At 42.9% G+C, this 24,585-nt stretch overlaps 1 protein-coding gene across 3 annotated transcripts in view; it reads left to right on the top strand.

Annotated features, from left to right (window-relative positions):
* Window positions 1-24,585, top strand: part of pot1 (protection of telomeres 1 homolog) — a 349,938-nt gene that overhangs the window by 64,476 nt on the left and 260,877 nt on the right. For 2 of the 3 annotated variants that reach the window (XM_072267898.1, XM_072267896.1), the window contains exons 2-3: window positions 12,953-13,035; window positions 22,973-23,114. In XM_072267898.1, coding sequence (XP_072123999.1) covers window positions 22,992-23,114 — 123 coding nt within the window. In that variant the 5' untranslated portion in view covers window positions 12,953-13,035; window positions 22,973-22,991. The remainder of the gene's footprint in view (window positions 1-12,952; window positions 13,036-22,972; window positions 23,115-24,585) is intronic. The other variant, XM_072267897.1, reaches the window with a different exon arrangement.

Genomic DNA, 24,585 nt, shown 5'->3' with positions numbered 1-24,585 from the left:
GTGCAGAGGATGAAGGGATTTGGGCCAGTTCAGGCAAAAGGGATTGGTTTAATGATGTATCATTAGTTTAATTAGTTGGGCACTATCTCATGGGCTGAAGGGTCTGTTCCTGTGCTGTACTGTTTTATGTTCTATGTGTCCTTGGCGTCCGAGACCAGAATTCCTATAACTTGCAATTAGATGAACCGCATATATAATATGGCTTACAGGAGCAGGTCAGTTGGGTATCCCTACAGTCAGTGCCTCCTGACACTTTCAAAGCCTTACTCGTATCTACAAGGAATAAGTCAGGAGTGTAATGGAATACGTGTCTGGATGAGTGCAGTTTGGTGCTCAACACCATTCAGGGCAAGCAGACTGCCTGTGATCTCATCCATCACTCTGAGCATTTATCCTCTCCGCCACTGGGGCACCGTGGCGTCGGTGCATATATACTATAGAATAAGCTGCATTTACTTGCACAGGCTGCTCTGACTACCTCCTGAAATTTACTATCTCTACCACTCAGGAGGTGAAGAGCAGCAGACATTTGGAAACAGCTCCCCCTGCAGGTTCTCCTCCAGAGTACACACCGTCCTGACTTGGAGGGGAGCTATTGGTGCAGCAGGGATCCTTTCAACTGAGGGACTGCAGTTGTTGAATAGAGTACTTTACCACATTGGGGTGGGCAATGTGCTGGTCTGCCACAAAATGAAAACTTTACAAGAAAATTCAGGAGAGAGTGAGCCATGCAGTAAATGTCCAATGACATGGATACAGCTCAAAAGTGGTCCCTTGGGCCTCCCAAGCTCTAGTCAACTATCAGCCACCCACTTACATGGATTTCACGTTATTCTCCCTTCCTTTCTATCAGTTTCCTCCAGATTCAAACACTTGTTAACACACTTGGAGTTATCTGGCACATCCTCTCCATGACCTACTGAATAAGCAGCGGAGCACCCTTTTGAACAGGCTCATTCAACTCCACTGTCAAAGCTCGTTACAGAAAATCTTTCCTACCAAATGTGATAAGCATATACAACAGTTCACCTCTGTGTGAGAGGAGTACAATGGTCTCTGTTTTATTATTTAATACATTATTATTGCACGTTGGTAAATTATTGTGTATATTAATATCTTGTACTTTATTATTAGTTAAGTCTGCACACTGCTGTTTTAAATGCTGCTGTAATGAAATAAATTCCCACTTGGGAACAATGAAGTATTTATTATTATTATTATTATTATTACTACCTAATAATCCACACAACACAAACAAACCTGGCCAAACTGAGGATTTCTGTATGGAAATTCAGCAATGTGGGAGGTGACAGGAGCACCAGGTAGTTGTAGGTTGAATATGCAAACTCCACACAGACAGCACCTGAGGTCAGGTTTAAACCTGGATTTCTGGTTCTGCAAGACACTTTCTCCACTAACAGTGCCACCGTATTGCACACTCGTGACTCAGAACCCCGTCCCAGCACCATTCTCAAAATGGTGTCCTCTGAGGAAGGGCAGGAAGAGATGTGTTTCTGAACGTCCGGGAGTGGAATCCCCACGTGAGCTGAATGGAAGACAAAGGTTCCTGAAGTGAGTGTGGCATCTCTCAGCCAATCGATGTGCTATAGCAGTACCAACATGTAATAACCTCTCAAAGTTGGTCTTGATGGGCACAGTTTGGAGTGACCATGCACATGCTGAATGTATGCAAGAAGAGTGACACTGCCAAATCTTCAACATCAACTCCCAAATCTACCACATGGGAAGGACCATGGCTATAGGACCATGGGAATACCAGTGATACTTTAAGATCACACCATCCTGACCTGGAAGTGTATTACCCTTCTTTCATTGCCATTAAGCCAATATCAGGGATGTCTTCGCCACCATGGTAACAATAGTTTAAGAAGGTGTCCATAATTATTGCCTCAATTTTCTGAAGAGCAGTAATTACGGACAACAAATACTGCAGTTACATCTGTAAATGGATTAACAAAAATGTCCTGCTCCTGTAATTTCAAATAAACCCAGCCAAATTGAGGATTTCTGTATGGAAATCCAGGAACAATTCCCTTTGTGTAATACTTGGAATACAAGTTTTGAGAAATGTAACAACAAAAGCGATAATAGAGAGGGATTGGCTGGTTGGCTTGTATAGGGAAGTTATAGTCATTGAATTATAGACATTAAATTAACTTTCAGTTTGTGCAAACAGCAAATCTTGACACCTTTCATCACAAATTAGCGCTCAGTAATCTCCTTGCGTAGTAGGTGATTGCTTGCAATTCCTACACCCACTTGAACTTCGTGGGTGTAAACTGTATAATGCAATTGCTCCAGAGTTTATGATTTATCATGTGATGCTTAGTTCCTGCAAACTTGTAAGTTCTGCAGCTTTGTTGACATTTACTGATTAACTATTGATGCTTTAGTTTAAAAAAAATTGTCATTTACAACTGACCATAAGAGAATGATCGCTTAACCCTTTCCTGACTGAATGCCGTCAAAAGGTATTTTTACCCTGTCTAAGTGATAGCAGATCTTGGCATCATAAAGCCCACCAAGTCAGAGTTGACCATCAAGCACCATTTATCTTAACCCCGTTTTATTCTACTCACTTTCACATAAACTACCCAAGAATCTATCCTCTTTAATAGTTTGTGGGTAACTCAGTCACTAATTAACCTACCAAATGGAATAGCTCTCCCAGAGGAAACAAGGGTGAATGTGTAAGTTTCATAGACTTGGCGCACAAGGTGGGAAGTGAACCTTGGTTTCTGGATCTCTGAGGCAGATATGTCCGTGTGCCACCCTCAGTTGTATGGCACCTTCAACTGACTAGGTAAAGAGTGCATTATTCCTAGGGTGACCGGAATCATTATGTGGCATCCTTACCTCAGCCTACTATTCGTGTTCGTTGTGGGTCGCACGGTGGTGTAGCGGTTAGACTAACGCTTTACAGTGCCAGTGATAGGAAGTTCTGGGGTCAGTTCCTGCTGCTGTTTGTAAGGAGTCTGTACATTCTCCCTGTGACATCATGGGTTTCCTCCAGGTGCTCCGGTTTCCTTCCACATTCCAAAAGACGCATGGATTAGTAGGTGTTGTGGCTGATCGAAATCGCTGGAGAGACGCTGAAGCTGGTGATTATAAAGGTCTTTATTCATTATGAAAACCAGTCATTTTTAGGGAGACACTTTGAGTAGAGTCTTTCAAATGCAAGATACATCTCTTTTTTGTTATGTCCTTAAGATCCAAAAAAGAGTCGATAATCCAATATAGCTACAATAGTTACAATGACATTGTTTACTTCAATAATTTGGGTTGACAATGCTTCCTTTGAATTGTATGCCTACAGTGGCAGATGCCTCTGATTGTTCAAACACCTTTGCTGGGACAAGGTAATTCACACAGATGGTCTGAAAGCTTCTGGGGGGCAGAAATCCCAGACACCCAAAAATTAATATTGTTAGGGCTGACTCTGAGTGCACAAATATCCCAACTATTGATTGTCTATACCAATGACCGTGATTGATATATAAGTGACAACATCAATATGGTCTGTCAGCTTGAGCCCAAGTCACAATGTGCAAATAACTTAGCCAGTGTTGCCTGCTTTGATGCAAAACCCCATTGTCTTACATTTAGCTGTTGTTATGAGAACATCTCAAAGTTATTTCATGTTGTAGACATCATCTTGAGCAGCCAGTCCCATACTGTGTGCCAACATCCTATTCTCTGGAGGCAGCACTGTGCAAAGTTGTCCTTTTAACTTCAGACTGATTATTGATTGCAATTTACATTAAGAACTGAAGACTGTTTCTTGCTTGAATTAATATCGAATATATACACATGATTTCATAACTGAGTGTCATGACAGCAACCTTTCCCCCAATGTTAGCAAATCAAACAGCTGTTCATTGACTTCAGGAAGGGGTCAGTGCATATGCTCCTGTTTATATTGCCTCTGCTGAAGTTGAGATGTTGAGAGCTTCAGGTTCCTGGATGTGAATATCACCATTAGCCTGTCCTGGAGGAACATGTAGACGCCATGGTTCACTAGTTAGTGCAAGGTAGAAAACATTGTATCCAGATGCATCATAGCTTGGTACGGCAGCTACTCTGCCCAAGACCTCAAGAAACTGCAGAGAGTTATGAACACAGCTCAGCACATTACAGAAACAGCCTCCCCTCCACTCACTGCCTTGGTAAAGCAGCCAACTTACCCTGGGGATTCCCTCTTCCTCCCCTCCCATCTGGCAGAAGATACAAAAGGCAGAGAGCATGTATGATCTGACTCAAGAATGGCTTCTTTCCCACGGTTAAAAGCTACTGAGCCCTTGTACAGTAGGGTGGATTTTTGATCTCTCAGTCTACCTTCCTATGACCCTTGCACCTTATTGTCAATCTGTACTTTCTCCGTAACTGGAACACTTCTACTACCTTAATGAATTGATTTGTTTGAGTGGGTACACACAACAATTTTTTTCATTGCATCTCAGTACATTTGTCAATAATAGAGCAAATTACCGATTTACATGCAGCTCATTGTCCAAAAACCTTTTATTTAGGTTCATTCCTCTTTTCATCTCTGTCCTTAACTGTGTAAGTTATTATTTTTCAAATGACATATTCTAAATTGGTCCTGTCAGCCATGGACGATGAGCACAGGATTTAAGGTTATGTTAAACCATTTGAGTTCTTTCAGGGTAGAATTTTATTATGATCATGACTTAATAGGAGTGCACTTGAAATCTTTTAACCAGTATTGAATGAATGTGAGGGAACTTTGCAGATGATGATAAAACTGGCTGGAATCCTAAATCATTTATGCTTTCAATCAAGGAAGAACTTGTTTATAATCCTTGCTTTCCGCATTACCTTGTAGTTCAAATGATCCATTAAGTGTCTTTTAAGGTGCACGACCAAAAGAAGGATTAAATCCAGGAGAGGCGAGACTGATTACAACTGCAGCACGTGAGTGGAAAACAAGCTGCGTGCTCCATAAAGCCGAAATTAAGAGGAGGCCATTACTTTGGCACTCAGCAGAGTTTGGGTTAGACAATTAGCCTCATTCTGTCCTTCACCGTAATTAATCAGGCTTGAATGCCCAGAGCACATGGTGTCTTGAGGTCTGATTTGGAACTATCTTCTCACTTTCCTTGCTTGATGTTTATCCATGTTTTGTTTAGACCCTCAGAAACCCATTGACCTTTAGAATTAATTTCTGTAAACTTGGAACCTTGGTGATATTGCTTGGTGGCATCCTGTAAGAATAATTTTAACCCCCTCCCCCTTCATTGCAGTCAGTACACACACTGGGACCTGGATACAGTACTTCTTTCTGAAAACCAGATGGCAATTCATTGCCTTGATCTAGGAGAAGCAGGCTCAGTTAAATTGTAGAGTAAGAAAAATCCAAAGTCTTAAGAGTTGTGGTAATGGTGTCCTTTATTGTTTGAAGTCAAACTTTTCATTTTGATTACTCCCTGTTCAAGCAGTGTTTTGAAGAATGCTGACTAGGATTTTCATGCATTCCATGGGCATGTGAAACTAAACCTTGTGTGTGTGTGTGTGTGTGTGTGTGTGTGTGTGTGTGTATATATGTATGTGCACGTGTGTATGTCTCACCTTGATTATGGTTGAGAAAATTAAATCTCGAGTGTTGAATTGAAGCAAGTTTAGCAGTATGGACTATATTTTGCAACTTGCATTTCTAACTGACGTTTAATGTGACTTCACTGAAGGGTAAGCAGAACAAAAACTGATCAAAAGATTATCCAAAGAGAAGGAGCATTTTAAAAAGGACGTTAAGAAAAGCTTTGAGAATTGAAGTTACTGCTGATAGTGGAGCAAGGCTCGTGAGATATACATCTGAAATGGAAGAAGGTGGAGGTGTCAAGGTCATGTGTCAATCTACAAGAAATTGGAGGTACAGAGGAAGAAAACTGGAGGGCTGAGCACAAGGTCGGAGTTTTATGGGAGGGAGGATGGCAGAATTGAATTACAGCAGCAAGCACAGACTTCAGCATTAATGTTTAATAGTTAAGATAAACTTTGAATAATCCAGATTAGAACAAAACTGTAGTTTATATAATTCACTGCGATTAAGGCACATGGTATTGAATATTCTTAATTAAATCCCATGCTTTGTGTGAATTTTCTTCTTATAGATTAAAGTTAGTACTCATTATACTGGCATGGTTGATGATGAGTGTAAAGAAAGACTGACTTGCCATGGACTGTGAAGACACACAGTTGCTGCAGGTACTGCAGAGCAAGCCCAGGGGAAGGGAGTTGTTGCAGAAGACAGTATGGATTGGGAGGGGAGGTGGAAGTAAGCTGATGGAGGAACTCAGCGGATGGGGCAGCATCTGGAAGCAATGGACATTTCAAATAGAAGCCGATATTAGGGTGGAGTGTGTGGAGGGAAGGAGGTCGTATGTAGAGGTGGGAGGGAAGGGTGAGGTCGGGGCTGGGAAGGTGATGTGGACCCAGGTGTGGGTGAGTTGTTGGGAAATGGAGCCAGGCGAAAGAGTAAGGCTGGTGGGTGGGTGATGGGTGGGAACAGATAGGGATGGACAATGGGCATATGGAACCAGGAGGGGGAAGAGTGATGAGTGGTACAGGAATGTTCATCTTTTCCATCCCTCCCTGTGCTCATCACCAGAACTCATTGTCCTCTCCTATCTATCACCTAACTACCCATCCACCTGGTTTCTTTCTCCTTGGTTCCCATCAGAGATGCTGCTTAACCCAGTGAGTTTCTCCAGGTGTTTTTTTTTTCCATCCTGATACTGCAGTCTCTTGCCTCTTTAGCATGGGGAGGGATCTTGTAAACTTGTAAATTGGTCTATTATTGTCATATGTACTGTACCAAGTTACCATGAAAAACTTGTCTTTATACCATCGGTACAGATCAATTCATTACAACATTGACGTAGTCCAGGGTAAAGCAATTACAGAGTGCAGGCTGGAGTGCAACAGCTACAGGGAAAGTACAGTGTAAGCAAATGATTATGTGCAAAGTCACAGTAAGGTAGTCTGAGAGGTCAAGTTACATCAAATTTACATCAAAGTACGTATATGTCACCTTGAGGTTTTTTTGCAGGCATTGTCAGTAGAATAGAGAAATATAATAGGAACAATGAAAGAACACTGACAAATAACCAATATGCAAAAAGAAGACAAACTGTGGAAGTAAAGAAAAATTAAGTATAGGAATATTACCAAGAACATAAGTTGTAGAGTCCTTCAAAGTGAGTCTGTAGGTTGTGTAATCAGTTCATAGTTGAGGGAAGAGAAGTTATCCACACTGGTGTAGGAACCTTAGAGTTGAAGGGTAATAACTGTGCCTGAACCAGGTGGTGTGGGATCTAAGGCTTCTGTACCTCCTTCCCGATGGCAGCAGCAAGAACAGAGCATGGCGTAGATGGTGGGATTCTTGATGTTAGGTGCGGCTTTATTGTGGCAGTGCTCCTTGTAGATGTTCATAATGCTTTGGAGAGAGAGCATTGCGTGTGCTGGACTGAGCTATGGTGTTTTCATACCAGTCTGTGATGCAACAATATGGATACTCTCCACTGCAATTCTATAGAAGTTTGTCAAAGTTTTAGGTAACGTGACAAATCTGCGCAAACTTCTAAGAAAATAGAGGTACTGTTGTCCCTTTGTGATGGCATTTATGTGTTGGTCTCAGGACAGATCCTCTGATACGTTAAAGTTAAAGCCAAGGAATTTAAAGTTACTGTCCCTCTCCCCTTATGGAGGATTGGTTCATGGATCTCTGGTTTCCTCTTTCTCTTGTCAATAATCGGCTCTTTGGTTTTGCTGACATTAGTGAGACATTGTTGTTATGATACTATTCAACCAGATTTTCAATCTCCCTTGTACATGCATCTTTCAGTAATTTAGCTGAAATATAATCTCTGTATTGTGCAGAACATGTGAATAAGCTCCTCTAAACAGCAATGTAATAACAACAGTATTTAGAGACACTGTTGTCGAGCATTATATTTAAATGTGGTACTTGACTAAGTTTCCAGGAAAGATCACAAGGAGCACCATTCCATGACTTTCACGGAGAAGATCAGCTTCTGCTCTGGAATTTGGTAGTAGGATCTAACTTTAGCTAGGTCTGCTTTAAATGGAGAACTTGCTCCTTTCAATGGCAATCCTAGGAAGGGTATTGAGATATGAACAGAGGAAAGACCTTTGAGCATGTAAAGCAAAGGCACTCGTCTATTCCATGAGGCAATGTAGTAAGCATTAGGTGGATCGTGATACACTCTCAGAATTTGTAGACCAGTCTGTTTTAATAGCATTGGTTGATGTAAAGTCATTGGCAAAAACATCTACTGTTTTTCAGAATGGTGTCAAATGCCCACCTGGGGGCTCAAGCCGTTCTCAGGGTTGTTATGCAGTATCAACTAGACGCCTACATGTGGTCTGTTGATTGACATCCTTCTGGGGGTAGGGCTTCAGATTCTTTGATCATTGGGATCTCTTCTGGGGAGGTATAACCTGTTCAAAAGAGACAGGTTGCACCTGAACCTGAGGAGGACCAATATTCTCGTGGGCAGGTTTGTTAGAGCTGTTGGGTAGGGTTTAAACTAATTTGGCGGGGGGCCGGGGAGTGGGAACTGGAGTGACGGGACTCGAGATAGGATGGATGGTAAAAAAGAAAAGATAGCATGCAGTCAGACTGTCAGGAAGGGCAGGCAGGTGATGGGACAAAGTCACAGCCAACAGGGTGAGTATCAGTACATTAGGGATGCAAAATCAAAAAGGGTAGCAAAGATGGTACTCAAGGTGTTTTATCACAATGGATGGAGTATAAGAAATAATGTGGATGATCTTGTTGCATTATTACGGATTGCTAGGTATGATGTTGTGCCCATCACTGAATCATGGCTGAAGGATGGTTGTAGTTGAGCGCTGAATGTCCAAGGTTACATGTTATATTGGAGGGATAGAGAGGTAGGCATAGGGGGAGACGTGGCTCTACTGGTAAAGAATGGCATTAAATCAGAGGGAAGATGTGCCATAGGATCAGAAGTTATTGAATCCTTGTGGGTTGAGTTAAGAAATTGCAAGGGTAAAAGGATGTTGATGGCAGTTATATACAGGCTGGGAGGTGGACCACAGATTACAACAAGAAATAGAAAAGGCATGTCAAAAGGACGATGTTATGAAAGTCATGGGAGATTTTAACAAGCAGTTCGATTGGGGAAAATCAGGTTGGTAATGGATCTCAAGAGAGTCAGTTTGTTGAATGCCTAAGAGATGACTTTTTAGGGCAGTTTGTCATTGAGCCTACCAGGGAATCAGCTATACTGGATTGGGTGTTATGTAATGAACTGGAGGTGATTAGGGAGCTTAAGGCAAAAGAACCCTCAGGAACCAGTGATCACAATATGATTGAGTTCAACTTGAAATTTGATAGGGAGAAAGTTACGTGTGACGTAGCAGTATTTCAGTGGAGCAAGGGAAATTACAATGGTACGAGAGAGGAATTGGCCAAAGTAAATTGGAAGGAGTTGCTGGCAGAGATGTCAGCAGAACAGGAATGACATGCATTTCTGGGAAAAATGAGGAAGGTGCAGGGCATGTGTATTCCAAAAGTAAAGAAATACTCAAATGGCAAAATAGTACAACCATGGCTGACAAGGAAAGTCAAAGCTAATGTAAAAACAAAAGAGAGGGCACACATCAAAGCAAAAATTAGTGGAAAGGTAGAGGATGGTAAGTTTCTAAAAACCTACAGAGAGCAACTAAAAGAATCATTAGAAGGGAAAAGGTGAAATATGAACGCTAGCTGGCAAATAATATCGAAGTGGATCGTAAAAGCTTTTTCAAGTATGTAAAAAAAAAAATAAAAGAGATGAGAGTGGGATAATGGACCACTAGAAAATGAGGCAGGAGAAATAATAACGAGGGACAAGGAGTTGGCTGATGAACTAAATGAATATTTTGCATCAGTCTTCACTGTGGAAGACACTAGCAGTGTGCCAGATGTTGTAGTGTGTGAAGGAAGAGAAGTGGGTGCAGTTACTATTACAAGGGAGAAGGTGCTCAAAAAGCTGAAAGACCTTAAAGTACATATGTCACCCGGACCAGATGAACTGCACCTTAGAGTTCTGAAAGAGGCAGCATTAGAGATTGTGGCAGCATTAGAAATGATCTTTCAAAAATCATTGGACTCTGGCATGGTGTCAGAAGACTGGAAAATTGCAAATGTCATTCCACTCTTCAAGAAAGGAAATTATAGATCAGTTAGCCTAACCTCAGTGGTTGGGTAGATGTTGGAGTCAATTGTTAAGGACGAGGTGATGGAGTCCTTGGTGACACAGGACAAGATAGGACAAAGTCAGCATGGTTTTCTTAAGGGAAAATCTTGTCTGATGAACCTGTTGGAATTCTTTGAGGAGCTTACAAGTAGGATAGGTAAAGGGGAAACAGTGGATGTTGTATATTTGGACTTTCAAAAGGCCCTTGACAAGTTGCCACACCTGAGGCTGCTTACCAAGTTAAGAACCTATGGTATTACAAGAAAGTTATTAACATGGTTAGAGCACTGGCTGATTGGAAGAAGGCAGCGAGTGGGAATAAAAGGATCGTTGTCTAGTTGGCTGCCGGTGACTAGTGGCATTCCGCAGGGGTCGGTGTTGGGACCACTTCTTTTTATGCTGTATGTAAATGATTTAGATGATGACATAGATGGCTTTGCTGCCAAGTTTGCAGATGATACAAAGATTGGTAGAGGGGCAGGTAGTGTTGATGAAACAAGTAGGATGCAGAAGGACTTAGATTAGGAGAATGGGCAAGAAAGTGACAAATGAAATGTAATGTTGGAAAATGCATGGTTATGCACTTGGGTAGTAAAAATAAATGTGCGGATTATTTTCTAAACAGGGAAAAAAATCCAATGCAAAGGAACTTGGGAGTCCTTGTGAAGAACACCCTAAAGGTTAACTTGCAGGTTGAGTTGGTGGTGAGGAAGGCAAATGCCATGTTAGCATTCATTTCAAGAGGTCTAGAATACAAGAGCAGGGATGTGATGCTGAGATTTTATAAGGCACTGGTGAGGCCTCACCTTACAGTTTTGGGCCCCTCATCTTAGAAAAGGTGTGTTGGCATTGGAGAGGGTCCAGAGGAGGTTCACAAGGATGATTCCAGGAATGAAAGGGTTATCATACGAGGAACGTTTGAGGGGTCTGGATCTGTACTCGCTGGAATTCAGAAGGATGAGGGAGGACCTCATTGAAACCTTTCGAATGTTGAAAGGGCTAGACAGAGTAGATGTGGAAAGGATGTTTCCCATGGTGGGAGAGTCCACAACAAGGGGGGCACAGTCACAGGGTAGAGGGGCGGAGATGCAGAGAAATTTCTTTAGTGAAATTCGTGGAATTTGTTGCCATCTGCAGCTGTGGAGGCCAGGTCGTTGGGTGTATTTAAGGCAGAAATTGATAGATTCTTGATTGGACATGGCATCAAAGGTTATGGGGAGAAGGCCGGGACATGGGGTTGGAGGGGAGTAAAAAAGGATCAGCTATGATTAAATGGCGGAGCAGACTCGATGGGCCAAATGTGCTCCTATGTCTTATGGTTTTTGTGGTCATGGAGCCACAGTAACCCTTGGCCAAATTAACCTCTGTGTACAATTCATCAAGTAGCTTTTAGGTGCACGAAATGAAGTGACTCAATCTTTAGATTTTGCGGCAGCTATTTGAAACTGCAACCTTACACACTATGTGATGATCAGCAGGGAATTACTTTAAAATTCCATGGTACAGGATCTCAGTGCTACGTGAATATTTTCTATTCCCTGATCATCCTCCGTATTATTTGGCATGTCAAGTAGAAGATGGTAGCATTACCTTTTGCTTCATTTTCTCAGGCGTATCCAGCCATTATGACTTTTAAATGGAAATATATTCCTCTCTATTTCCACAGTTATTGTGGGGAAGGCAGCATCTTGGAGGGGAGATAGTTGCTGGGGATATATGTAAAAGGCAGGTTTGTTCTCTTCATCCACAGTGAGGTGGATGAAAATAACTTGATCATGATTTATATTTGCAAATTCCAGTGAGTTATGACAATACCTGATTCTTCAATGTAATTTTTCAAAAGAAAATAGGTGGCCGTTTAGAACTGCTTTTCCTGGTGTCAGGGCTGTGTTCTAACTGTTTAGTGAAGCAGGATTGATTTACTGCAGGGACAGGGGCAGGCTCTACCAACTGTGTGCCATTTTAACAGTGTTTGCAATCCATCACACTGTATCTTCCGAATCAGGCTGTTCTCTCCTCTGCAGGAGGAAGAATTGCCACAACATCACTATGGGTGATAGAAAAAATGAGGACTATGTAGGAGAGAAAGGTTTGATTGATCTTAGAGTCAGTTGAATGGTTGGCACGATATTGTGGGCCGAAGCCTGTATACTGAGCTCTAATGTTCTATTAGAACATTTGGTGGGCACGTGGTCAAGTGGTTAAGTCATTCGACTAGCGATGTGAAGGTCGTGAATTCGAGCCCCAGCCGAGGGCAGCGTGTTGTGTCCTTGAGCAAGGTACTTAATCACACAGTGCTCTGCGACGACACTGGTGCCAAGCTGTATGGGTCCTAATGCCCTTCCCTTGGACGACATCGGTGTCGTGGAGAGGGGAGACTTGCAGCATGGGCAACTGCCGGTCTTCCATACAACCTTGCCCAGGCCTGCGCCCTGGAGAGTGAAGACTTTCCAGGCACAGATCCATGGTCTCGCAAAACTAATGGATGCCTTTACTAATGTTCTATGTTCATGGACTAGATTTGTTCTCTTATAAATCTGATTTATTCATTGTCAGACACTTTAACCCAATATCAGATGTACCACATGACACTTCAGCATTTGTTCCAGAACTGTTCCAAACTAGCAGTGAAACAACCTACAGAGATAAGTCCAGAAATATCAATTGTCCATTTCTCTCCACAGAGTCATTAAGTTCTCCAGCTTCCAACATGTACACTCTCTTGTGTCTGTGAGGATCTGTATCTCATCTTTGGAGAGCTTTGGAGGTAAGAATTCCATAAGTTTCAATAAAGTCACTCCTGATTCTTCTAAACCCAATGTAATTCCAGCTTATTAATCACTCCTAAAAGCAAACCTGTTCTCTCATAAACTAGCTTGGTGATTTTTTTTTTGTTGCATTCCCTCTATGACAACATTCTTTTTTAGATAAGGGAAGAACTCTCCACCAGGTGCAATCTCGCCAAAGCCCTGTCTAATTGCTGTAAGACATTTGTATGCAAATCTTGTTGCAACTCAGGCCAACATTTTTGCCTTCCTAACTGCTTGCTGCATCTGTGTGTATGCTTGTGTCTTGTGCACAAGCAGAGCTTTTAACATTTCCCATTCTCTCACCATTTAACAATATTCTGCTTTTTTTCTTTGCATTGGAGAGGGTGACCAATCAGTTTTCCACTTTCGTATCCCATCCACCGTGCTCTCAGTCATTTTCTTGGTTTGTCCACATCCTCTTGCCCCGTGTGACTTTATATAATCTCGGGGCCAGGACAGGCTGCAAAGTAGAGTTATCAAAATTAAGCAAGGAATAAAGGGTTTCTAACTACATGGAGATTCAAGAGAATGTGGGGTTCTATTTGTAGTAGAGAAGCTGAAGGGAGCATTAAAGAGGGGTGTTCAAAATTAAATGTTTTGATTGAGAAGCTATTTCTGCTAAGCGATGGTTGGTAACTAGAGAGATATGGGAATAATCTTCCTGAAACTCAAAGCTGTTAGGATCCGTTTTGAATCTGATTCTGTAATGGGTGTCATCGCTGTTGAATCACAATGTTGCACTGAACTGGTCCATTCAGCCTATTGAGACTGTACTGAACATCCAACACCCATTTACACTAAGCCTATATTTATTCTCCTGTCACTCCCATCGATTCCTCCCACCTTCTCCCATTCACCTGCATGTTAGGGAGTATTTATAGTGGCCACGTAACCTATCAATTCTAATATCCAGAAGAAACGCATGTGATGAAAGAGAGAATGTGTAAAATTCACACAGACTGGGGCAATGGGGTTATGAAATAGTAGCTTTGTTGGTAGAGCAAACGTGCCCAAAAGCATTCTAAAAACCAAGGGTGTTCAAAGTACCTTGGAATGCTCAAGTTTAAGAGGCAAGGACTGATTTACTTGGGAGCTCTTTGAAGGTAGCTGACACCAGCTTAGAGGGTCGATGGCATTCTATGCTGTCAATTTCTGTTTCCAGGCCTTTTGCTTCTCCTGTTTGTTGACATTTTGAGGACTGCTGCCAGGTACCTTCGAACTGACTCTTTCTGCTTGAAGCACACCCTGGAGTCTCAGTCATGTTATTTTTTTCCCACGTGGTACAAGACTGATTTTGCTTTGCATGAGGTTTGCCGAGAGATGTGCATGTCTTCACAATCTTCTGTTTATTCTTTGTCCAAGACTGGCTATGTGCAATTTGTGATCAAAGTTAGAGCTTGTATCACTCTGGGCAGGTAGAACTTCCCAGACTGTGTTCAATGGTGGATCAATACTTTGACTAAAGTAACACAAAAAGCACTCTTGAAGGGAAAAAGTGGTTTTTGAAAAGGAGAATATCCTGGAAATGCTTTTTTAATGTTATAAAGTTTGATCTTAATTTAAAGAAACAATTACATATAATATTTGATTCTGGCTCATTATAATATTTTATTTTGCTTATTTTTGAGACCTTGGATTCACTGACAAGCCCAGTATTGTTGCCTGTCCCTAATTGTCCTTGGTGGTGGTGAATCAAGCCACTATATTTCTATTGGTGAAGCTGCTCCCACTGTGCTTTCGGGCAGGGAATTCCAGGATTTACACCCTGTAATACATCTATAAATCAGGGTGGCATGTGCCCTGTGGGCAAGCTGCATGTGGTGGTGTTGCCCTGTAACGGCTGCCCTGGTGCTTGGTTGTAGCTGCTGCTGGTTTGATAGGTGCTGCCAGTGCAGCCTGGGTGATAATGGCAGCGCTGTTTGTAGATTGGTGCCCAGGGTAGCCACTGAGAGCTGGCAGTGGAGAGAATGAATGCTTACTTTGGTTGATGAGATGCCAGTCAAACAGCTTGTGTTGTTCTGGATAGGAATGAGTCTCTTGAGGGTTATTAGCATTGCAATTGACCAGACAAGTGGAGAGTATTTCATTACTCCCCCAACACACGTCTTTGTAGATGGTTGAAAATGATGAGTCACTAATCGCAGAGAACCAAACCGCTGGCTGATGTTGTTGCAGCAATATTATGCATCTATTTCAGTTGAGTTCCAGGTTAGTGGTACCCCCAGGATATTGTTGGTTGGGCGTGGCCATAGCAATGTCATTGAACATCAAGGCTAGGTACAGGAACCTTGGGTCCCACACCACCAGGTTCAGGAACAGTTATAACTCTCCAACCATGAGGTTCCTGAACCAGCGTGGATAACATCACTCACTACATCTCTGAATGGATTCCACAATCTTTGACTAACTTTCAAGGACTCTACAGCTCATGTTCTCAGAATTATTGATTTACTTATTTATTTGTTATTTGCAGAGTTTGTCTCCTTTCGCACATTGGTGTTGGTTGATGACCGCTTTGTGTAGTTTTTCATTGATTGTATTGTATTTCCCTGTTTTGCTGTGAATGCCTGCAAGAAAATGTCTCTCAAAGTTCAAAACAAGTTTATTATCAAAGTACATATGTGCAACCCTGAGATTAATTTTTGTGCGGGCATACTCAATAAATCCATCATAGAATTAATCAATGAAAGACTGCACTAGCTTGGGTGTTCAATTAGTGTGCAAAACACAACAAACTGTGCAAATACAAACAAATAAGTTATAATAATATTAATAAGCAATAAATATCGGGAACATGCGATGAAGGAGTCCTTGAAAGTGAGCCCATTGGCTGAGGGAATGTTTCAATGATGGGGCAAGTGAAGTTGAGAGAAGTTTTCCCCTTTGGTTAAAGAGCCTGATGGATGAGAGAATAACTGTTCCTGAACCTGGTGGCATGGGTCCTGAGGCTTCAGTACCACTTTCCTGATGGCAGCGAGAAGAGGGCATCACGTGGGTGGTGGGACTCTGATGATGGATATTGTTTTCCTGTGGCAGCGCGCCATATTGATGTGCTCAATGGTGGGGAGGGAGGGTGTTACCCATGATGGACTAAGCCATGGCCGCTACTTTTTTGTAGGATTTTCTATTCAAGAGCATTGTTGTTTCCATACCAGGCTGTGATGCAACTATACTCTCCACCACACATCTATAGATGTTTATTAAAGTTTTAGATGTCATGCTGAATCTTTGCAAACTCCTAAGGAAGTAGAGGCACTGCCATGATTTCTTTGTAACTGCACCTTGGTGCTGGGTCCAGGATGGGTCCTTCAAAATGATAACACCGGGGAATTTAAAGTTGCTGACCCTTTTCACCAAGGTATGATATGGTGACATATACGTACCTTGATAATAAATTGACTTTGTTCTTTGAATATCTTGATGTTCATCTTGATTGCTTCCCATATGTGGATCAGGAAATCAACGAGAAGCTTCACCAATCTCTATCCAGCCCATTTGATCACTCTCTGAGGCCACCAGTTTGGCATTCCACTCCATTGTCTTTTCTGCAAGCACCAATGCCTTTCTGTAGCCACCATGAGGTATGGGTTAGACAGGGATATGAGTGTGGATTAAGCAGTGAATTCTTTTGCTGCAAAGCAGAAAAAGACTGGAATGGAGCTACGTACCTGGTTTAGAGCAGGTGTATTGTCACAGTGCTCCATCTTCAGGGCTGCCGAAGAAATTGCACAACTTTGCATCTTTCACTGATCTGGTCAGGACCTTGGCAATGGCACCATTTTTAATGGAACGTCTTTATAAATCACTTAATAATGAGTCACGACTCTCCCCTCCCCATCACCCCTGCACTTTTCACGACTGCGCCTCTGACTTGAGTGATGAAATTATTTCTCCAGCACGCCAAACAGCCAGACCTGAGGATTGCAGCTAACCCGTAACCAGAGCCATAACCCATAGGGGCATCATCCTAACCATGTCTAATAATTACTGTGTAGCAAGCTGGATTCCTTCAAAATTAGCAAGTTTGGACTTGACCTTGACAATCTAATTTTATAATAGAGAACAGTATGCAGTGTTTTTGACACTGCATATGCTAATAGATGCAAGTTTTAATTTGCTTTTTAAAATATAAAATACAAAGTAAAGCCCATCACAATTAATTTCTTTGCTCCAGTGGGTATGAACTGTGTATCTGCCCAGGATATGATCGCTCAGGCTGCTGATTTCTGATGTGGAAAAGTGGAGACTTGTTTGATTGACATTGGTGGTTTCCTCTGTCCTTTGTTAACAAAGTGGTTGCTTTCTAATTCCCAGAGCTGAATTGTCTTATTTTTCACAGTACTTCTCATGGATTCCTAGATTTGGGATACTTCACTCTTCCTGGTGCTGTTCCTAGATTCGTGGAACCAAGAGACCTCACCTTGCCCTGCTATTGCTCCGAGATTCCCAGTGCTGGCGTTCCTTTCTTCCTTGCTCTCTACAGTGCTGCTCCAAGATTCCCGGAGCTGGGATTCTCCACCTTTTCCTAGTACAGCTGCTCGTTTCTCTGAGCTGGGATTGCTTTGCCTTCCACACTGTTATCCCTGAACTGCTGGAGCTCAGGCACTGGGGTTGCTGCACTGCCCTTAGGCTGGGCAGCTTTGCCTTTAACACCACTGACCTCAGTTCTCCAGGGGCAGATTCATTAGCAGCGCCATTCTCACGGTGCTGTCATTCTCTGCTCTTCGAGCTGCTTGTTGAATTCGCCTCTAGTTTTGCCTTTCCTGCTGGCAACTTCCTTGCTTCTCATAAGGGAAGGCTTCACTGTTGCTCTGTGGGGAGGTATTTCGTCCTGTTCAGTGTGTAGAGCTCCTCAGACCTGCGCGCTTTTCCTTTCCTCCCAAGTTGTGCAGCTCTCCACTGTCCCTGGGTTGCTCTCAATTTGCTCTGCAGCCTTTGAACAGGGTTTGGGAATGGTTGCTGAAGGATGATTCCATACTCTTCCGACTCCACACTCTTGTTCTGTCCCTTCCTCCTCGTTCCCATCCGAGTGCCTGCCACTTTGGGGGACAGGATTTCTGGTTTCTTTAGGAGCAGTTCTGATTGGTGTTGCCTGGTCCCAGGTACCTTGTCTCTGCCAGTGTTTAGCCGTGTTTGAATAGGATGAGTTTTGTGCAGGTGACCAGCCTCAGCATAGTGATTTCAGCATTCGGCTGTCTGGCAGTCAGATGTTTGCTCTTTCTCCTTTCTACTCTTTCAGCAGGTGATTGTTTCACAGAGAGCTGCTTCATTCCTTGGTTTGCTAGAGGTTTAGCACCCTCTGGGTTGGCTTGGGTAAAACCTAAGATTACAGTGGTGATTCTAGTAGAGACTCATGGTAGCGGATAGATAATGTCGCCATTCTCCCCCGCCCTCTGTGCTGCCTTTAATGTTTTGAATATGTGTCCTGTGTATTCTCGATGTCACTGCTTCCCTCACCTAGACCTACCTGAGGAAGGTGAGGGCTTGAGGGATGAGTGCATTGATGGGATGTGTGGATTGGACATGTGGAGAGTTTGCATCTTCTCTTGCAGGAGTGGGATGAAAGCCTCTCTCTCTTCAATGATGGCATGCTTCTTTATTCTGTCTCAAAAAAATCCTCAAGCAATTGTATCTGAGTGCCCTCTCAGGAGAAGTCTTAGAAAGATGTGCTCTCTCTGAAACCATGCAACCCAGATTCCGCCGTCGAGAAGATTCCCCACACCCAACTCATACAAATGTGATTGGTCTTTTACACATTACACTCCTCTTGAATAACTTCCAATGCCCTGACAGCTTAAAATTGCAGTTTTTTTCTTAGTACATGAAGCAGTTCTTGAACGATCTATCCAACCCTTGGCATTGAGTCTCTTCCTTTGCCAGGTAAGTAGTTTTATCCAAAGCTTTTACTGGTACAGTGACCCTTTAACAGACACTCAATGAACACAGCCTGGGTTCCTCTTTGCAAATGAAAGTGAGCAGACACTTTAAAGATTAGTTGTCTACTTTATACTTTATTTCCCAAATTTCAGCCCCCATTCAGTAAACTCAAGCACAGCAGTGGCAAGGCAGTGACCTGTTTTTTTTCTCTCTCCCTCCCCTCAGGTTTGTGCTAGACTTGCCCTTGGTTATGTTGTTGATGCTTTTCACCTTTTATTCAGGCTGTTTCATCAAGCAGCAAGCTGTCGTTAGTACTATGAAGGTGTACATACTGTTCCTTAAATTGCTCTCTCAGTTGGATGCTGCTGGCAATCAGAGCTTGTGGGGCAGAGTGAGGTGTATAATTATAATTTGATTTTTAGTTTTAACCATGAGGGCACTGATAACATTTGCTCTGCTAACTGTATGGAGTTCCTTTTATTCTACATGTAAATATTACATTATTTTAATTTTAAAAAAAGGAAGGCCTTTTAATTCCCACAATGCACTTGACCCATCTCCTGTTGCTTCTTGTGGTGGACTGAGTTGCACAGCCTGGAGAAAGGCCCTTCAGCCCAACAGGTCCGTGCCGACCAAGATTCCCATCTAGTTTGTCTCACTTTCCTGTGTTTGGCCCATATCCTTTCCTATTCATGTATCTGTCCAATTGTCTTTTACCTCAACCACCTCATTGGGCAGCTCATTCTGGAATGGGTTGAAAAAGTTGCCTTTCAAATTCCTATCAAATCTGCCCAACTTCACCCTAAGACAATGTTCTTTTGTTCTTGATTACTTAACTCTGGGAAGGGGGGTGAGAGGTTGGAAAGGACTGTATGCATTCACCCTGTCTCTTCCCTTCATGATAATGTACATCTCCAAGACCACGATTCATTTTCCCATGTTCCGATGAAAGAAAACTTCCTAACCCACTCTGCCTCTGTCCATCACTTAGACCTTCAAGTTCCAGCAACATCTCTATAAATCTCCTCTGCACTTCTTCCCGCTTAATGGAATCTTTCCTGGGGTAGATTGGCCAAGACTGTACACAGTATTCCAAACATGGCCTCACCAATGACCTATAGGACTGTGTAGAGTCAATGCCTTTCACGGACCATAAAACACCATGCAGAACAGTGTAGGTTGTTTGACTGATGATAATCTGTCTGTCTTGAAGGACAATGGAATCATCTGGCACTGGAGTTACCTCTCCAGGGCACGAGCCTAGGTGGAAGGTATGGAGATCCTGAGGTGACTAGTTGTCAAGAACCCCCTCTCGGCCCCACCGGTGCAGTCCAAAGGAAAGTAAAGCAATACGTTTGGCACCAGCTTGGCTGCAGGAGCTGCCAGAAGGATGTTCAATGATGTCCATCCACCTGAGGGCTCCACTCTGGATTTTCTCTCTGGTGTTACGTACCCCGTAACTGGGTTGCCAAACCAGCAGAAATGGACCACTTAGTTGGAGTCTGGTTTAACAGAAATTAATAAAGTTTTATTAAAGAAATAAGTAACACGGTACTCTAATCGCAAGGATATAAATGCAACAGGTTAGCAATGATAAAACACACATGTACACAGAACTAGGATAATAGGAATCAACCAAGCTCCATCGCAGTCTAGGGGTAAAATGATCAGTTTCAAGTGACGCAGAGTTCAGTTCAGCTTAGTACAGTTCGCAGTAATTGCTGTTGTGCCGTTGGAGAGAGATATTCAAATCTGATTCAGCAGACCTTTGATGTCCTTCGCGGTTAGCTCTCGGGCAGACCCTTTGTTATGTCTTCTGTGGTCACCGACTGTGACCCCTCCGCTCCGGATACGACCGTTCTTCCGCGGTGAACCCGGCACCCAGGCAAGGGCGGACACACACACCAGGTTCCCGCCGATCGTACCCTTTCACCCTGTGCGTCTATGGTCGGTTCCCGTGACAAGACCTCCAAACTCCCACCAACTTGTGGGGGCACGCCGCTCTTCCAGGGTCTCGTTATCTCGTGATCTCGTGGTGTGTGTCGTGCCTTATTGAACCTGTTCTTTTTATCCCCCTGCTGGGGTATCGCCTGTCCATCAAACTTCAAACAGTTCAGGTTCAAAGCAACCGGTCTGTCAATATTCTGAAATGTGTTTCTTTCTCGTTAATCTCTCTCTTCTCTCTTATTAGCATTTTGAATGTTTCTCCATTGTCTCACTTCTCTCTCTCATTAGCATCAATCTTCTGATAACTTGGTTTTTTCGTCACACTGGGTTTACTCTCGTATCCTTCACCTCTGACGAGGCTGCCCAAGAGGCAGTGGGGCTATTCACCCATAGCTGGCGATCTTGTTCATGAGCACCAAGACATGTCCACGTGCAGGTGGGCCTGCATGCTGTGTGTGCAGGGGTCTCCTCCCTGTCCTTTGTAGTAGTTCAGCCCGAGTCTGAAAGAAGTTCTGTTCCCGTGTGTCACCAGCAAGGAGGCACAGGGTGAGGCTTACTGTTCGAAAGGCTGTGTATTGGCTGGGAAAGACTTGTGCATTCAGCTCTCCGTTTTGCGAGACTGCTAGACGGAAAGCGAGAGCGACATGTGCTACCCACTACACTGGCACACTAGACGCGTCATAACAACCATTTGACAGCCACCCTCAACATTCATTACTCCCACTAGTGGCACACAGTGGCTGCACTGTTCACTGTCTACAAGATGCACTGCAGTTACTTTCCCTACGTTATTCAGCTTTCAAACTCTTGCCACCAAGGAGAACCGAGGGCAGCAAGTGAGGGAGATGCCACCCACTTGTAGGTTCCTCTCCAAGTCGCACACAGCCTGATTTGGAAACATATTGTTGTCCTTCACACCAGGACTTGGAGCCATCACCCTGCAGCTGCAGTGGGAGCACCTTCATCACAAGGGCCTCAGCTATTTAAGAAAGTGACTCGTGCACCATCTTCTCAAGGGCAATCAAGTCTGGCCTTGCCTGCTGTGCCCTGATCCTGAAAATAAGTGTAGGAGAAGTGTCATCGACTCTTGCTGGGCATTGACCAGGCCCAGTGGTAATAGGAGGTCCAGGCCCCACCCCGAAACCTTGTGTGCAAGGCCTACGATGATACTTGAGTGCAGTAACTGAGGAGCTATGCAAGCCTAGAAGTTCCATAGACCTGTGAGGTATTTGAACTTGCTGGCTGCTTGCATACAAACCCATGCGCAGGTGTCTGTGTGCATTCTTCTGCTGCGGAGTTGGCTTCCAGTTGATTGGTGAAGCCCTGTGCAGTGGGGGAGACCTTGGAGTGATCCTGTACTTACATCCTAAACCTTGATATGCTTACTGACCAAAAGCTGATTTCTCTCAGGCTGAAATACAGAATGTTATAATCTCTACTTGCTTTCAATTTCTTCTGTGAGCTGACCCTTATAGTGGTAGTTTCCTTTTGCTCTACAGGCCATCCGAGATGGGAGCAATCCTCCTTTTCAAGCCTTTTGATTACTGATTTTAATCGGTCTCTGTGGCTTTTCCTAGCTTGAAAAATCCCCTTCCTAATCTTTCCCCATCTTCACATGCTCCTATTTAATCATACATTTGAGTATTTCCCTGAATATTTTCTTGGGATTTTGGTATCAATCATGTTTTATTCATAGTGCTCTTGGGAAATATTTTATCATGTTATTAATATAATTTTCTGTTGACAGCATCAACAGCCTTCTGACTGACGGGATTTTTATTCTCCCTTTTGTAGAAATCTAGCGGAGTGAATGACAAACGCTGACGTAAATTGAAACTCCTATTGGTTAATGGGGAGTTGCTTGCTAATAGACTTTTAATACCAAGGCATTTCACATGCATCCATCAAAATATTTCTGCATAACAACTCAAATGGAACTGTTTGAGTCTTTTTAATAGCCTGGCTTTATTTGAATTGAAACTGTTGTTCATTTTTGCTGTTTCATTCTTAATTTTGTTTATGAATGTTCTCAAAAGGGGATTTTCAACTAAATTCCTTTTTGCTTTTCAGTTAATCAGTGGAACCAGGCATGCCACTTGTGCAGCTCAGAGAGTCTGATGGTCCCATTGAAACCCAGTTGTCTGGCTCTAGCGAGTGGATTGAATATGATAAACTACAGTTGGGATCCGCTCACATCGACAAATATGTTAAGGTGAGCCTCGTCCACATGCATCAGTGAGAATTAATTGCATCGTTCAGCCTAGTGCATTTCGTCACACCTTTTGAATATATAGATACGGAGGCTATTGGTTCAAATTCCTGTTTTTGACAGGTACATCACCCAGTTATGGATCACGGACACTGAGTCTTTCTGATTTATGTCACTTTTTACTGACTTTGAATGGATTAAGTATGTCAGAACTGCAAGAATATTTATTGTTATTCTGTGTGAGCACTTTGTGCAATAGATGAGCGATGGATCCCAATACAGTAAGGATGTGGAACCTTTAGAGAGGGTGGAGAAGCAGTTCGCCAGGATACTACCTGGATTAAAGGGCATGTGCTGTAAAGGGAGTTTCGACAAACTTGAGTTATTTTCTCTGGGTGAAGGCAGAAGGGAGTCTTGTCAGAGTTGGGATGTAATGTTGAAATTGTATAAGGCATTGGTAAGGCCAAATTTGGAGTGTTTACAGTTCTGGTCACCGAATTAAAGGAAGGATGTCAATAAAATTGAGAAAGTACAGAGGAGATTTACTAGAATATTGCCTGGGTTTCATCTCCTAAGTTACAGAGAAAGGTTGAACAAGTTGGGTCTTTATTCTTTGGAGCATAGAAGGTTGAGGGGGGTACTTGATAGAGGTATTTAAAATTATGAGGGGGATAGATAGAGTTGACGTGGATAGGCTTTTTCCATTGAGAGTGGGGGAGATTCAAACAAGAGGGCATGAGTTGAGAGTTAAAGGGCAAAAGTTTAGGGGTAACATGAGGGGGAACTTCTTTACTCAGAGACTGGTAGCTGTGTGGAACGAGCTTCCAGCAGAAGTGGTTGAGGCAGGTTCGGTGTTGTTGTTTAAAGTTAAATTGGATAGCTATATGGACAGGAAAGGAATGGAGGGTTATGGGCTGAGTGCAGGTCGGTGGGACTAGGTGAGAGTAAGAGTTCGGCACGGACTAGAAGGGCCGAGATGGCCGAGATTGTTATATGGTTATATGGAATAGTGGAAGAGACTCAATGGGCTGAATGGCCTAATTTTGCTCCTATGTCTTATGGTCTTGTCTTGCCAACACATCAATATTGTTCCTAAACTGGAGACAATTCTTTTTAGTATCAAGCAATATCATCAATTTTTGAATCACTTGCGAACTTACTTGTCATACCTCCTACATTCACATACAGATCATTAATGCATATAACGAACAGCAAGGGTCCCTGCACTCATCCATATGGTACACCATTAGCTAGGGGATTTCCGATTTAAAGCAGGTCACCACTCTCTATTGAATTTTATACTTGATATCAAACACACTAGATTACTGAGATGCACTTTTTATCTGCCTTCCAAAGCAGCCCATTGACAGTCTTCAACTCACTCAGAACACTGCTGCTGGTAAATTGTGAGCATGCATTGGCAGCGTGGAGGCACTTGAGGGCTGCCTAGTAAAATCCTTGCTTATTTGATTTG

The sequence above is a fragment of the Mobula birostris genome, chromosome 9, assembly GCF_030028105.1.
Source record: "Mobula birostris isolate sMobBir1 chromosome 9, sMobBir1.hap1, whole genome shotgun sequence".
NCBI classification, from domain to species: Eukaryota; Metazoa; Chordata; class Chondrichthyes; order Myliobatiformes; family Myliobatidae; genus Mobula; species Mobula birostris.
Note: the sequence above shows the minus strand (reverse complement) of the source record. Positions and strands in the feature narration are given on the sequence as shown.